The sequence below is a fragment of the Hipposideros armiger genome, unplaced genomic scaffold (genome assembly GCF_001890085.2).
Source record: "Hipposideros armiger isolate ML-2016 unplaced genomic scaffold, ASM189008v1 scaffold_326, whole genome shotgun sequence".
NCBI classification, from domain to species: Eukaryota; Metazoa; Chordata; class Mammalia; order Chiroptera; family Hipposideridae; genus Hipposideros; species Hipposideros armiger.
This window is the reverse complement of record NW_017731676.1, coordinates 1330382-1346483: the sequence shown is the minus strand read 5'-3', so window position 1 is coordinate 1346483 and position 16102 is coordinate 1330382. Positions and strand designations below refer to the sequence as shown.

The following is a 16102-nucleotide window of genomic DNA, read 5'->3' as shown; positions in this document are numbered from 1 at the left end:
GCTGTCAGACTTCTACTTGTTTTGCTCTATTCAAAACTCCTTGCATGGTATAACGTTCAATTTAGATGAGACTGTAAATCAGCACCTTGTTCAATTTTTCACAAATAAAGGCAGGTCCTTCTCTGAATGAGGAATTATGAAGCTCACTGAAAGATGGTAAAAGGTTATCGAACAAAACGGGCAATATATCACTGATTGATCTTTGTTCTTTATATAAATAAACGACCTTTGAAAAACATGGACAAAATACGTCATGACTTTTCCGACAACCCAACATAAAGTCATCATAATTAACAAAGGCATTTAATAACTAACATCCAGAAAAACCTTTACATTTTTTCTTGTGGTGATTTTTAATGTCCTTGGGTCACTTAAATCAACATTTTGTAAAATTTCGCTAAGCCAAGATTTAGAAGTCTCTTTTGAGGTTTCTCAACACATTATTCAGCAGTACATATGTAGACTTCTTAGTAAATATTCTTATATTAGGAAATGCATTTTTTTAAACTTACAGGCCTGTGCAACCAAAAAAAAGGTTGACGATACCATTCCAAGCATCCAGTCCCCACCTTTGTTTACCCAATGTGCATGTAGGGCGAGTTTGTAATGCCCATGTAATGCCATCACATTTTCTAAACTTAGAAAATATTCAATAAGTTTTAAATAAATACACCATGCACTACTTCTGGAAAGAAAGAACTAGATGAGGAATCTAAAAGGAATCTAAAAGAGGAATCTAAAACGACTCCAAACAACTGAATCGGTGTTTGTCCTATCACTGCAAAAGGATCACGTGCTCAAGGGCACGAAGCATTTCAAAAACATCGAAATAGACTCAGAAAGTTTGAAAGAAACCCCAACAAACATAAAGCAGAATTCCTAGAAGAAACTGAATCTAGTCTAATCTACTTTTTTTTAAATTAGTTTTATAATTGTATTTCTTCCCAATGTCTCCAAATGTGGCTGTTTCCAACAGGGCTTCATGCATTAATTTTAACACACCCATGGTAAATATCAGTGGGTGGTGGTCAGATTAGTGGAGATTTGTGACTCAAAGTCTAACAATCTTTTTAATCATAGAGATTTTATTTTACCTACTGCAAATCACTGTCAACAATCAAACTGGTTGGATAAAATACAAGCCAAATACATCAAAACTAAATATGGACAGAATAATGGATAGGAATAATCAATTAAAATTTTAAATCAAAGTAGTCTCCAAAAATTTTAACCTGAAGCCTTGACTTATAACATCTGGATCACAGAGCCCTCTCCCATCCCCCACGGTGCCCACAGCACAGCTCAGTGACCCACGGCCCCAGCTGTGGGTCACGCTGCCTGCACTGCACTCAGTTCCTTGTACTATCAGATACCGAGTGTGTGACACCGGATAGGTCACTTAAGCTCACTAAGTTTTACTTGTCTTATCTGAAAATCCTTAAAATAACAGTACATGCTACAAAAGATTAGTGTGAACTTTTAAACAATACATCACATATAACGAATTCACTGCCTATTTTCCGGTCAAGATGGGAGAGTAGATAAATGCTGTGCTTGCCTCCCCTCAGGATCACATCAAAATTACAACTAAACTACAGAACAACCATCATTGAGAATCACCTGAGTTCCAGCTGAACAGAAAAGTCTAGCTGAACCAGGGACATGCAGAAGAAGCCACCTTGAGACTGGTAGGAGGGGCAGAGATGTGGATGATGCAGGCCCAACACCTACCCTACGATATGGTGTTTAAGAATCGGGAGGGAAATCTCGGCTGCAGAGGTCTCCCCTGAGGAGCGAGGGGTCCCAGCCCCATACCAGGGTCTAGTGCCAGGAAGAGGAGTCCCCACAACGTCTGGCTGTGAAAACCAGTAGAGATTGTGGCTGAGTGAGATGGAGGGTGGCTGGAGTCCCAGGTGTTTTAAAACAATTAAAACAATTATTAAACACTAAAAAAACATAAAAAATAAAAAATACTGCCTAATAAAGAATATGTGTATATATATATATATGTTGTTATATATATGTTATATATGTTAACTATTATTATACGTTAACTATTATATACGTTAACTATTATTATATGTTATACTATAACTATTATTATAACATAATCCAAATATATATCATCCAAAATATTTATATCATTAATTTTAGATGCACACACAAAACAGGTAACTTATATTAAACTGGCATTATATAGAAGCAATTAATATTCCAGCTCTAAGCCATCATTTATGTGAGGATGCAGCGTCAGTCATTAGCAGAGCCTGAAATAAAGGCTACATACTATAAAACAGTAATAAAAAAAGAAAAGAAAAGAATCCTAGACTTTGATTCTTTCTTTATTAGAATAGATTTCATCGCTGTTTGATGCATATCTTTTCTAGAATCAGGTTTATTTATTTATATAAAATAATATAAAATCATGAAAGATGGGGCTCTAAGAAAACATTTAGTTAGGACGCTATGTAGGAATTAATTTTAACGTAGACAAGACTCTGCTAAGTAAATGAATAGCAACATCAATAGGCAAGGGAATTCAGCAGACTATACAAAAGTTCCAGACAAGTCAAATTTTTAAAATGATCAATAAAATAAAATGTAGCAAATAAATCAACTCAATTTATTGACATGGGAATTTTGGGTTGATCTTATTTCCTTCGGATTTTAATCAGAAACATAGATCATGGAATTAGGTTAATAAGGGTGTTTAATGATCTGGGTTCGTTTCGCCTGCTTTAGGCATTAAGAAAATAGTACAGTTTGCTTCACAACTCAAGCCTTCTGAGAAAACTGCTTCACTAATCTTAAGGAGAATTTAAGGACTTATTGGGACAGATGTTTCTAAAAGACTAAGCCAAGGACCTAAATAATTTTCAAACACTTAAATGTGGAATTTCATAAATAATTGGTGCATTAGTAGCTTTTTTCTTTTTTCATTTTATTTTGATTTAGTTTTTCTTTTAAATCTGGATATATAAAACCTATAATGATATCAAGACAAATTTCAGCATTGTGTTCACATTGTTTTCTAACTGTGTTTTGAAGATTCTATTCTGACGTTTATTTTGCTGTGCACTGTATTAACTTTCGCAGACAAGTGCTAGAACTATATTCATAACAAAATGAAAAGTAGCTCAATCTACTACCCTTTCATTATTGTTGACACATGCACATGTACAATCATGCTCCATTTGGAGCTAAAATCACTTCGAATCAATCTTAAATTTATTGTAAGAATATTAATAATTATAATTTTTTAAAAAATATATTCAACAACTTCTGGATTACTGAATATAAGATGGGAAATGTTCTAAACGCTTTATATGTGTTAACTAATTAAATTTCCCCAGTAACTGTATGAGGTAGGTACCACTCTTACCTTTATTTTACAGATAAGCAGTGGGAAACACATGCTATGGCTTTGCCAATATCACCCAGATAGTACATGGCAGAGCTGGGGCTCAAACCCAGGCAGTGGTGCTTCGGGGTACAATCTTTTAACTCTCACACTCTACTACTACCTCTTCTATATAACAATATATATAGTGATTATACATGAATACCTTGTTATTACTTAGGGAAAAAATAGAGTTGCATATTAAAGTATTTAAGAGTGAAATGTCATATCTCTAATTTATCTAAAATATTTCAGCAAATAACAGATGAAGCAATTATGGAAACTCATTATATACTCTTCTCTCTACAGGATATTTAAAATATTTTTCCTTATAAAAAGTAAAAAAAAATAAATAAAATACATTAAAACATTATACCAATTTTAATGTTGTGGCCACTTTGGAATTAAAATTCAACAACTATTATTTATTTTAATTATATGTAGAATCAGAGAGAACTTTAGTTTGATGGAGTTATATAATAAGCTTGATTTCATGTTTCACAGAGATTCATAATTTAGCTTATCAGAGCAATCCAGACTTTGAACCAAAAATCCTAAGACTTATGTCACTTGAATATACATACTCTAACCCTGCAGCTTAGTCCCATCTTGAGTCAGTTTTGGACATACGGGAAACCACACTGTCTGTTCTGATGTTTCTCTTAGTCTTCATGACCATTCAGGGGGCAATGAGAGGAAGGAGCAGTTGAGAGAAGACGAGGGAACCATGTCCTCTGCCACTCCCTCTGCCCTTTACATGGACAAAAGGAATCAAATGTTTATATCAAAAATTAATTCCAGTATAATCCATAGTCAAAGCCAGCTCTGACATTCCTCTCTTCACTCTGTTTCCACCCAACCTTGAAACAAAAACCAGTATTTTCATTTCCACCAGGACTGCAAGGGGTTTCCTGTATATTTTGTAAATAGATTACCACTTTAAAAAGTAAACACTTCTCCACAAATGCTGTGTACATAGTTTGGGTACTAAAACACAAAAACCTACCCAATTAAGCAAGCATTATCACAATTATTTTAAACAATTAAAGAGAGAAATTGTATGATCTTTACCTCAAGTTGCTAAAATTTTAATAAACAATATTATACCTATATACAAACATTAAAATGTAAGGTATTATACTATTAAAGCCAGAAATGTGTAATGAGTTGTTTAGAACACCCAGAGGAAGAAAATACCATTTGCTTCCTAGGAAAACCAAGGAGAGCCTCTTGAGGAGGTGGTATTTGGATTGGTTTTTGAATAGTTAGTACTTGACTGGAAAAATTGTAGAATGTCATTATCAGGTAATTAGAAGAGAGATTACTTTAACATTAACTAGCACACTGGACATAGGCATGATCATCTTATATTTCTAGTAAGGCTATGTTTGTCTTCCATCCTTCTGTGAGAACTGGGGCTTGTCAAATAAAAGCTCAGTTATACCTACATTTTTTTAAGTTTCAAGGGGGAAACTTGTTTAAAAGACAGTGGTCATCATTTTTTGTCATATTACATAATCCTAAGGGACATTAATGCTACACCTTATTTCAGCCACTGCTTTAGCTAAATCTGGCTGTCACCAAGTATTTATATTTATACCTGCCAGGTGAATATAAATAGCATTGATCTAAATAAAGAAGCATAGATATAAAATGCCCCTAAGGAATTGTCTTATAAAAAAATCCTTGGAAAATGTACAGCCTGAGAGCTCTCCACAAACTGACTAATTCAGATGCGGCTAATAGGAAGGCTACATTCCAAAGGATTGATTGATCATCTTTAAATACTTTTTGACCTTTAACTTGGGTCATGCATCATCATTAAAATAAACAAAAATCAATAGATTACACTTAAATATATAGTTCTTTATATCCAAAACTGAACTTCATAAAGAAACTTTACTTAAGAAACTAGCAAAGTTTCTTCAGGGTCTTAGACCAGCATAATACACATGGAAGAATAATAGAAATCAGGCAATTCCAAATGTAATCCTGAATCCAACAAGTGCTAACTGTATGGCCCTCTTTGTATAATTTACTCCTATTATGAAAGCTACTTAGTCTTCCTCTCCAGCTATTCATATTCTACACTCGCCACCTCTGCCCTCACCTTTCCTTAAATATTGGTGTTCTGAAGATTTTATCCTGTACTATATCAGAAATTATGTTTACTTTATGTCGTGCAGATGTATGAAGGAGGCCGAGAGTAAGACAATAGGGAGTGGAGGAATTGTGGCAAGCTGGAGAATGTATCACATCCAAAGGCATTCAAACGCATTTATTTTTAACATTGTTATCAGCATACCAAAATGTATCTGTACTTGAATCTGGCCTTGCCACACATGTAGTTTCACACTTGCTGGGGAAATTTCAGCCACTTGTTTTCAAAGTCCACTCCTAAGCTAAACATAAAACTGTTTTAGGCCAAACCAAAATATTCAGCTGCCTCCTACCAATCTCCTCTTGGATATCCTTGAGCAAGGTTTTGCTATAAATGTTCTTGACTTTTAAAAATCTTTGCCTGAAAGAAACTCTGTAGGCCTTCCAAATCTACAGCTGCTTATAGATTTCTTTGGAGACCTGTTTTCTTCCATTAAAACTTTGATTATTATCTCTAATTCATAAGCTGTGGCTTGATCTTTGGTAACCCATGACTTATGGTTTACATCTCTGCATTTTGTCCTCCATATGTTATCTTTTCGAGATTCTACGAGCATACTACCTCTGTGTATCGTTGGTGAATAATTTGCATTGTCAAATTATTTCGTTCTTCCAATGGCAATTTAGTTTTAGTGGTTTTGGTTTTGATAATTTTATTTCAGTCATTTCGTCATAGATTTCTGGCGTTTTCTTTAGAGACACTAAACATACATTTAATGTTGTTTTACATTTTCCTGAAGTACATGAATTAACACTATTTCTCTGTGTCTTTAATACCACAGTATTTCTATTGTATTGTTGCCGAATGGATTCATCCACTGACTAGTTTCTATTTTATTAATTTTAGATGAAGAGAGACCTATCTAGGCTTTCTTCAGAATTAGGATTATCTAGTCTCAGGATTGGGAAACAGTCAGATGGTAAGATTCCTTGCCAAACATTTTTTTTTTCCTTGCTGTTGTCAAATTTGTAAATAAGGGGCAAAGAATGATAAAAACATGGTTTCTGGTCTGTTGCCTTACAACCTCATCCTTGACCACACCCCCCAACACACACACACCAGCCCTTGACCTAACAAGGTCACGAGGGAGTGTCTCGAAAAACTGAGACCTGGTAAAATGATATCGGTAAAGCTTTCTCAAGGGGGTGTCCTGGAAAACTAGGACCTGGCAGAATGATGTCAGTTATCTCCCTTAGTTCATGGCCACAGCGGCAGCTGCACCATCCTTGGGGTTGTGTGTGGAGGAGTACAAAGACACAGCGTGTGTTGGAGTACAAGGGGTCTGGTTGATGGAAACTGGCCTTAAGACACTTATCACACAGACTTTAGAAAAAATAAAAAGTTTTACTCCTTTGAAGTTTCTTAATAAAAGCTTCACATTGGCTCGATTAGGCGCTCAATTCCAGAAAGAGAACTACAGCTCCCTGGCCTCGTGTCATAAATCTATCTTTGTCTCTTGTATTTTCTTTCACCCTGTGCCGACCCCTCTCACTCGTCACTGCCTGTGCTGCGCGGGACGTGGCACTGGTCAACAGTAGGCATTTGCTAAGGCCAAGTGTTTTCTTCAGGGCGTGTAGTTTCATGTCAGTCCTCCAGATTACAGAGACTCACACAGGTCTGGTCTGAGATTAGGGGGAAGTGGCACAAAAGGGGCCCTTTAAAAATGAGACAAAGTATGAAGAACAGAAATGGAGGTTATATAATTATGACTGATGTTTTCACCATTTCATATTTGTGTAAAATGAAACTTCTGTTTTAACTTAGATTCACTGACTTGTTGGAAAACCAAAAAAAACCTTATTGAGTGATTACAATATGTAGTTGCCATAAAAGCTATGTCAGGTGCTGTGAGTACAGAAGAGCTGCCCTCAGGAATTCTAAGAGAAGGACTTAAGGAAATAATTTGTATAGATTGGTTGTGCCTCCAAGAAGAAGAAGACACTGTCCTTTCAATGCAAAAGTCATGTTGGCTTAGAAGAAAACTAGTAAAGTTTCTTCAGGGTCTTAAATACCAAACTACGGTAATAATAACTGATTCGAAAATCTCAGCAATGGAGTAGGAACTATGAACAATGTTTAGGAATGCTCATCTATTAATAATGTATAATATTATTAAATCTATATAAAATTTAGACACATAAGAAATCATTTCAACAGCTCTTAAATAAATATCTGAAGACAATGCCTAAACTTGGATGATAGTCATGGAGATTGAAAGAAAATACTGATGTGAGGGGGTTGTGAAAGAGAAAATGACCACTATTCCACTAGGAACAGTCAGAGATAAACAAATAATCTCCTGCTAACGCAGAACTGGGGAAAAAGTTAAAAATGGTAACCATAGACTTGGGATTTACAATCTTTTAGTCTCCTTCAAGAGGCATAATATTTAAAATAGAAACTTTATTGAGATTTCAGGTATTTATATCACCATTCAAACATATGAGGACAAATTTATTGACAGTGTTTTTCAATATTTAGTTCTTTGTTCATTAGATATAACGATAAAGTCACGTTATATAATCTCCATTCATTGATTTTTAATAATGGATTTGACATTGTGGAATTTGAGAAAATATACAACTAAAACTGTTATATAGAAAAGTCACAACAAAGAGCAGTGATGGCAAGCCAATTCACATCAGAACAATAACATGCATTGTGACTCGTGAGCATTTAATATATAAAACATGAAGCACTACATGTATAAAGTTGAGAGTATAGCAGCCAATTAAATCTACCTATATTGCAAAACTCTGGGTGAGGGAGAGTATATTTCATCATCTATAGGAGTCCAACTTCATCAGATAAGCAGCAATCTCCAAAAAATATGTGCAATGACTGAAGTGCAATGACTCTAAAGTAGAATATCAAAGTGCCACATTTAGTTATGTCTTCACTTTCTTTCATTGTAAAATAGAACATATGTCTACTGGAGAAAATCATTTGATTGTAATGATCAAAACACATGCCTCAAGGAAGACTAAAAAATACTCAATACAGCACATAATTTTGTAATCATTTTACTGTAAAAGAAAATTTTTTTCTCAGTTACATGTTGAGGAATTTACTACAGTTAAATGATAGAAATCATTCAAATATGTGGGTACAGTTTGGGCATTAACTTTAATATGTCAAGAAGAGCAATTTGAAGATACAAGCAGAAACAATCTCCTAGTTAGTATTCTCCCTATACACTCTTTAGTAATAGAACCCTATATTTTTATTTGGGCACATGCCTATCTGGGATGGGGAGGTAGAAAATTATATTCCACATCCTATTGCAACCAGGCAAGGCGAGTCACTATGCTGTGGACCATGGGTGCAGACAGAAGTAATGTGGCAATTTCCAGAACACGCCCTTAGAGGCAAATGGCGTGCCCTCCATTGCCATTGGAAACCTCTTTCCTGTTATCTAGCATGCAACAATCATTGTGGATATTGGAGCAGCCATCTTGGACCACAACAAGGAACAACTATATTGAGGAGAGCAGAAAACATGAGAGAAGGATTCTGGGGCCTGGATGACTGAGAGTTACCATCTTAGATCTTGTCCCCAGAATGATACATGGGAGGAATAAACCTGTGTCTTGTTTTTGCCACTTTTACTTTAGGTCTCTCTGTAACAGCTAAACCAATACACTAATCGTAAAACATGGTTCATTTTTATTCAATGTCTAAAGGCTTACAAGAGCAAGCAATAGTATTACCATATCTAAAGCACTTTGAATTTCCCCAATAAAAAGTTTTAAGGAAGTATGAAACAAATAGGCTTTTTGTTTGTTTGTTTTCTTTTTTACAAATTCTAAAAAATTTTACATGAAATAGTCTGATTCCAGAAAACTTGACTACCTTAGTGTGATTCCAAGAATATGCAGAACTGGAATGAAATTTATGGATCACCTAGTTAACTGTAGCTTGCCTTAGATGAGAGAAAAACAGTTTGAATTTAAATAGGTTTTAATGCCCTATTAGCAACTACAACTTTAGGGCTTAAGGTGTGGCATGAATCAATATCTCTAATTCCTAGTCAAATGCTCTCTCCACTACACTCTTTGTCAATTAGTCTGGCACTGTTATTATTTACATATAAAAAATGGAAAGAATTTATCTAAATGATGAATATCATTTTTAAGTTTTAAATTTAAAAGTTAATATTTTGCTCTTTATAGGGTTTTTATTTAATTTGCTAGAGCTCAACTCATGGCCTGAAAAAGAGAATGCATCCTTTTTTTGACGTTATTTATAACCCACAGTAACATTGTTGACTTTTTGGGATGCAAGAAGGCAAAAACCAGGGCAATTTCAATAGGTTCACTTATATTAATTTATTTCTGTACTATAGAGTTTTATTTGAATATATGAATAAATGTCTGTGTAGGCAAATCATGTAACCATAATATTGAATATAACTCTAGTGTTACAAGTACATAATCTGTGTGTACCTTTCCACTTATAATGGACATACTTGTATAAGCTAACTTTGCACTATAGTGATTAAAAGTGAGGTGCTACTCATTAAACAGTCATATCTACAGTAGGATATATAATTGTTAAAATTTTAAAGAATACTGGATATTTCTATGCAAAATAAGTGATTACCTTCTACTTAATAAGCAAACCTGACTTAAGTGAATAAAACTCCTGTACTTGATATTAAAAATGTAATTCATTTCAATAGTTTAGAGAAAGTACATATACACAAGCAAAATTGGTATCATTGTCTCTAGGCAATGCTTGATTGGACGATTAGACCACAGCATGCTATTCCATCCACCTTACTTATTATAAAATCATTGTCATATTTCTACAAACCGAAAGGTTAATAAAAGTTTCAACTGGTGTACCACCAAGAAGGTTGATGAAGATCTGGCATATATTTTTAAATCACCATATAATTTTCAAATATCAAATACCAATCTAGTTAAAACTAAAGAACATCTTTCCAAAATAATATTAATTCTGAAACCAGTCAATAAACTTAAAACATCTAGTGTTGGCTGTTAATAAGCCTCCTACAGGATTAAAATGGCATATATACTTATCATAAGAGAATGGTTAGCACTAGCAAAACACCTTTGTCGAGAGAAAACAATACTGTTTAACACAATCCTAGTTCTTCAATAAACTATGGTATTCAGCAATAGTAATAGTAGTAGTAGTATTACTAGTAATAGTATTAGTAGTAGCAGTAGCATTACTAGTAATAGTAGTAATAGTGGTAGTAGTGATAGTGGTAGTGGTCATGGTGGTGGTGGTGGTATTTGGGGAAGTGTGGCATTTTAATCAAATTGCATTTATTGTTTTTTGTTTGTTTGTTTGTTTGTTTTTTCCCTGAAAACCAGCTCTACTTGTTTTTATATTTTTTTCACTTTTCCTGTATATAGCTGGAAGAAAATTCAATACAATAATATAGGAATATATATTTTTTGATTCAGACAAAAGTGTATGACAAACAATAATTATAGCATATTGGTTTGACTTGTTCACTGATATATCCTAAGCTTTTAGAAGAATACTTAAAATATAGAAGACACTCAAAAAATATGTTTGGATAAATAAATAAGTGTATGTAAATAGTTGTATTTCCTGACAAAAAAAATAAATAGGATAATTTAAAACAACTTATGTATAAATTTTATTTTATAATTTTGCAAATGTTTCAATGATAAACGTTTCAGTAATAAAAAGGTCTCCCTAATTTGTCCAAATGTGGTGATACTGAAGTAAATTATTTGTGTTAAAATAATCCATGTTCTAAAGCTACTTGAATATGCACATTAGAGGCATTCATTTTAAAAGGCATAGTAAGCACCTACTATGCTTCAGAGATTGAACAGGCAGGGCCAGTTGTTGCACAGCTTCCAGGATGTCATTCATATTGTAGTTGAAATGAGTGCTTCCCCTGGTGTGTGCAGTTTAGGCCAGAGTAGACACACCTAGTGACCCTGGTGACATGAGCCAGGATACAGAGATGGATGGGATTCCATCTCTGTCTTCAGTGACACTAATCAGAGTGCTAGAGTCAGCGCCTGGACTGAGCAAGATACAGATAGAGTCAGCACATGGACTGAGGGCTGGAGTTCAGATCCAGGGAAACACAGGGCATTTCTACTTAAAAAGATGCCAATGACAAGTTGTTAAAGATCACAGAAGCACCAAATTCATCATCGCCTTGTTGTGTCTAACTACTATTCTTCTTATGCTATCAAACATTTTCTGGAATACTAACCCTGCTAGGTCAGCGTGTTCTGTAAAAGCAATCATCCTAGGATAATTAACTTGAAATTTGTGTAAAACGTTTAATACTCACATCCAGATCATCTTTAGCATTGTAGTAGACAACTTCATTGCTCTATAAAAAGAGAAAAGAAGAATGCTTTATTGATTTAAGGAAAAACATAAAAATATACTGAATGAAGCATTGAATACATTTTATTCATATTTTAAATAATAAACCCCTCATAAAATTTCATTTCTTTCATAGTATATTCCACAAAGATCCATAAAGATTAGCCAATATTTTCTAAGAACATATTAAAACACTATATTAGTAATATTTAAAATCACAACTTGCATTTAGGAAAAAGATCTCAGTATAAGTTTAAGATCAATTTGTCAAAAAATAAAAAAATTCATAAAGCTAATAAGTTATATATATATATATATACAAACATACCCAAACACACACACACACACACACACACACACACACACACACTACAGACACATACGCCTCTAAACCATGAAATGATAAACAAGATAATTCAAGAAAAATCTAAGATAAGTGGCTTGTTAATACTTTGCTGAAACTATGACTTTAAAAAATATATATCGGTGTTGAACTATTCTTGAAGAAAGCTGTGTATCTGCACAGTATTGGCAGAAATTTCTTCATGAGATTCAGATAAGGCATAAAAAATAACTGTGAATGTAGATAGCAAAAAAAAAAAAATCAGATAACCTAACACAGTAATATTCTCATGTTCTACTAAAGTGGTGGATGAGTGTTGACTCTTCAAGAATAAATGTACAAGGACATTTCTGCTAGCCATCAATGTTGCTGAAATATGTCATAAATACACATTATGGACATAAATTGTGTTATAGAGGGAAAATGAAATGGAAAGATTGAATAAAACGATTTTCAAGGAATTTAAAATTCATTTTCTTTGTGTCTTTGAGGTTAGATCTATGCAACGTAAAAATATTCCACTTATACTGATTGCTTTTTCCTTTCTTCTCCTGAAGTGATTGAAAATATAGTTCAATTTCTGTATGTCCTCAGTAGTAACATGAGCACTTTGTAAAAAAATGTGTTTTCTGTGTCTCTTAATTATCTACAAATATGGATACTCTAAAATTGTATTAAAAGAAAACACAATACACCAAAAAAGTAAGTGAATAAAGGAAATTACTTGGGAAAAATAGACTTGATTAATGCTTCTTAAAGTACATCTCCCCCCAGAAAGCACTAGTTCTTCAAGATGTAATAATCATGGGCCAAACATAGGTCATGACTTTAGAATAAACCATAAAGTTAAAATTGTCTCTTTTTGGCTGGACTTCCCAGAGCCTCAGTGTATGAATGTATATTATAAATCTTCACAACGAATTTCTTGTTTTGTTTCCAAGATTTATGTTTCACAGAATCTGCCTCCTTTTTTGATTTGAGAAACGTACTATGAGACTGAAAATCTACAAAACATAGGTCTCTCTGAAGACCAAACAATCAAACCAGAAACTGTATACATAAATATAAAAACATATGATTCATAAGACTGAATGAAACTCATGAGTTTGAATTTATGTCATATAGAGCTAATAAAACTTTTAAAATTACAATTTAATGATTTGTTAAAAGAACTAAGTAGCTAGTGAATTGTAACCTGCATATAAGTTCTAATTCCTGAACGTTTCTTATAGTGTTAGTTTTGCAACAAAGTTAGAATACAAAATCAGAACTCATCATATACACAATGCAAGACAATCTTTTAAATCCACCTGAGACCCAAATCTAATTAGTAGTTTATTGATCCTTCATGCAACCCTGTAATTTATACTTAGGAAACACTTTTCAATTTAGAATGTGGATTCCATCAACAGTTAAGACACTAAGTTTATCTTCATTTCAGACTTCATTTCTACCAACTGCTTGCTTATATTTACAGAATTGAAATGTGTTGAAAACGAGGTGAAACTGCATTAAATTCCAAGCAGTTCAGCAGCATCATTTTTAATATTCATTAAATACCTGTATGTACATACTGCTGTGTTAAGGGAGACACAAAATATGGTAAACATATCTACCCCTATACCTTAGGTAAAATAACAGGGACAGATCAATTATATAAAACCACTCAAATGTCTAGGATGACACTTGGTGCATAGTGCTTGAGCTAATGAGCTTAACTGATTAGTCAACTCTTTTCTTATGTGTCACACATGGTCACATACAACAAATGAAGGTTATTTATTAAAGCTAAGATTAAGAGTAACACATACAGTGCTAGAAGACGGTAAAGTATGATAAAGAAATGCTAGTTGTAACTCAAACTAAATATTTTGATTCTATTAAGATAAACTGTGCTGAAAATTTAAATTAAAATGTAGAAATTCTAAGCTTATTTAAGAATTTCCAAGTGTTTTCCCTTCATCATTGTACTACATTTTCTACAAAACCTTACTATTTACCTCTCATTTTAGAAGCTTTATATTGTATTGTTTCTAAAACTTCTATTGAAAATGTATATTGCAAAGTTTTATTTAAATTTTGTACATTTGCACATGGCATTTTGGACTTTGAAATACATATAATTATAAAAACTGGCTTTTTTCTTTCATGTAAACTGAAAAAAAAATTAGTCATAAAATCGTACTGCATGTCAAACATCCATACTCCTTGTAACTGGGTATTTTATATTTCCACTTTTAAAAAGCTCTTTTTATTTATATACAATGTTCATTTCTTACGTGGTCAATATATAAATGCAAAGGAAAACCAAGGTGTGACTTTTTATAGAAAAACAACAAAACATGTAGCATTTCATCAAATACATGTGCTTAGACAGGACGTCATACTTTAATAAGAAAACACAGACCTTAGTGGAATGTACAATTGATTACATCCACTGCCCTACAGCAAAATTTCTTCCCTGATAAATGTGATGTTGCTTTTGGCTTAGGAACATTTTTTTGAATCTCATTTTTATAATTATTCTTTCTTTTCTCAAACCTCTAAATTTGCATTGATAGCCTGTACATTTCATTATTCCTTAATTTCACCTAACCGGAAAGCTCAATAGATCAATTTTAGTAAGGATAAATCTACGTAAGGCATCGGGATTTGGGAAAACTGTAATTTTGTATTTAACCTGCTAACCCAGTCCATCTACATGGCAGCATGACAGTAAAACAAATGGCAAACATTTGTGGGGTATTGAATTTACATAAAAATATTTTTCCAGTCTCAGTTCATTATACTTTAAGGAAAATGGCAGTTATTTGCTTTACTGCAGCTTTTATTTAGATAGTTTCAGAATTATTTGTCTTAGAAATAATTTTAAATGTAAGTTTGAGAAAAATCATAATTTGGTGAAATTTTAATTCTTTCCTTTCATAGCTGTCATTCATAGCTGTCTTCTCGGCTATATAAAAATTTATAATAGTTCTGCTATATAAGAGTATACATTAAGACATGTGGAGTTTCGTTAAACAAAATCAATCTAAAATCAAATGACTCAATTCACTAAATCACCAAACTATATCAGTACCAATCTTAACAGGATTGGGATAAAAGACAATTTTCAGGAATAAAGGACAATTCACACTGAATCAGCCCAACTTCTATGTTCTGATGTTTCTTTGGGGATGAATTTTGGTTAAAGTGAATTCTGTGTTAAAGAAAATTAGGAGATAAATTGTATAAAGACGGTTAAATGGCCTGAGGGGATAGACGTAAAGAAGTGAAGGTATCAGCCGAATTCCTTTTCCCTGTGGAGATTTTGGGGTCTGATGATCAAGAAAGGGAGACAGATCCCACTCATTCTACAAACGTTTTGAAGACTTTAGTGTGTACTAAGTGTTGGAGAAACAAAGATGAAGACTATCTACACCCTGACTATAAGAATCAAGTTCTCACCTTCCAATTCACATGTGGCAAGAACTTGAGGAAGCTGACACAGCAGATGTGATCGGCTAAAAATGGAGAATTTCTCTTATTATCTTTGAACAGCATGACCGCATTAACCAAAGCTGCTCCAGGTTTCAAAATCGGTGAAAATGGAGAAATTCAGATAATTGTGAAATTCTCCCTTTTTTGATCGGTTCAAGCATGTGTGTTTGCAAATGTGTGTGTGTGTGTGTGTGTGTGTGTGTGTGTGTGTTTCTTAATCATTTCCCTATTCTATTGGGTTGTCGGAAAAGTCATGATGCATGTTTGTGACGATGGCACTAGTTCATTTTTGGAAGTACTAGAGTCATTCGCATCTATGTTATTGCTATGTCATTTGACAGCTGACAGTTCTAGCTTCATTCTAAAA

The 16102-nt window shown here is 33.5% G+C and overlaps 1 protein-coding gene across 11 annotated transcripts in view; it reads right to left on the bottom strand.

Moving 5' to 3' along the window:
• Window positions 1-16102, bottom strand: part of CACNA2D1 (calcium voltage-gated channel auxiliary subunit alpha2delta 1) — a 484358-nt gene that overhangs the window by 180303 nt on the left and 287953 nt on the right. For all 11 annotated transcript variants that reach the window (XM_019660718.1, XM_019660719.1, XM_019660721.1 and 8 more), the window contains exon 5: window positions 11875-11916. In XM_019660718.1, coding sequence (XP_019516263.1) covers window positions 11875-11916 — 42 coding nt within the window. The remainder of the gene's footprint in view (window positions 1-11874; window positions 11917-16102) is intronic.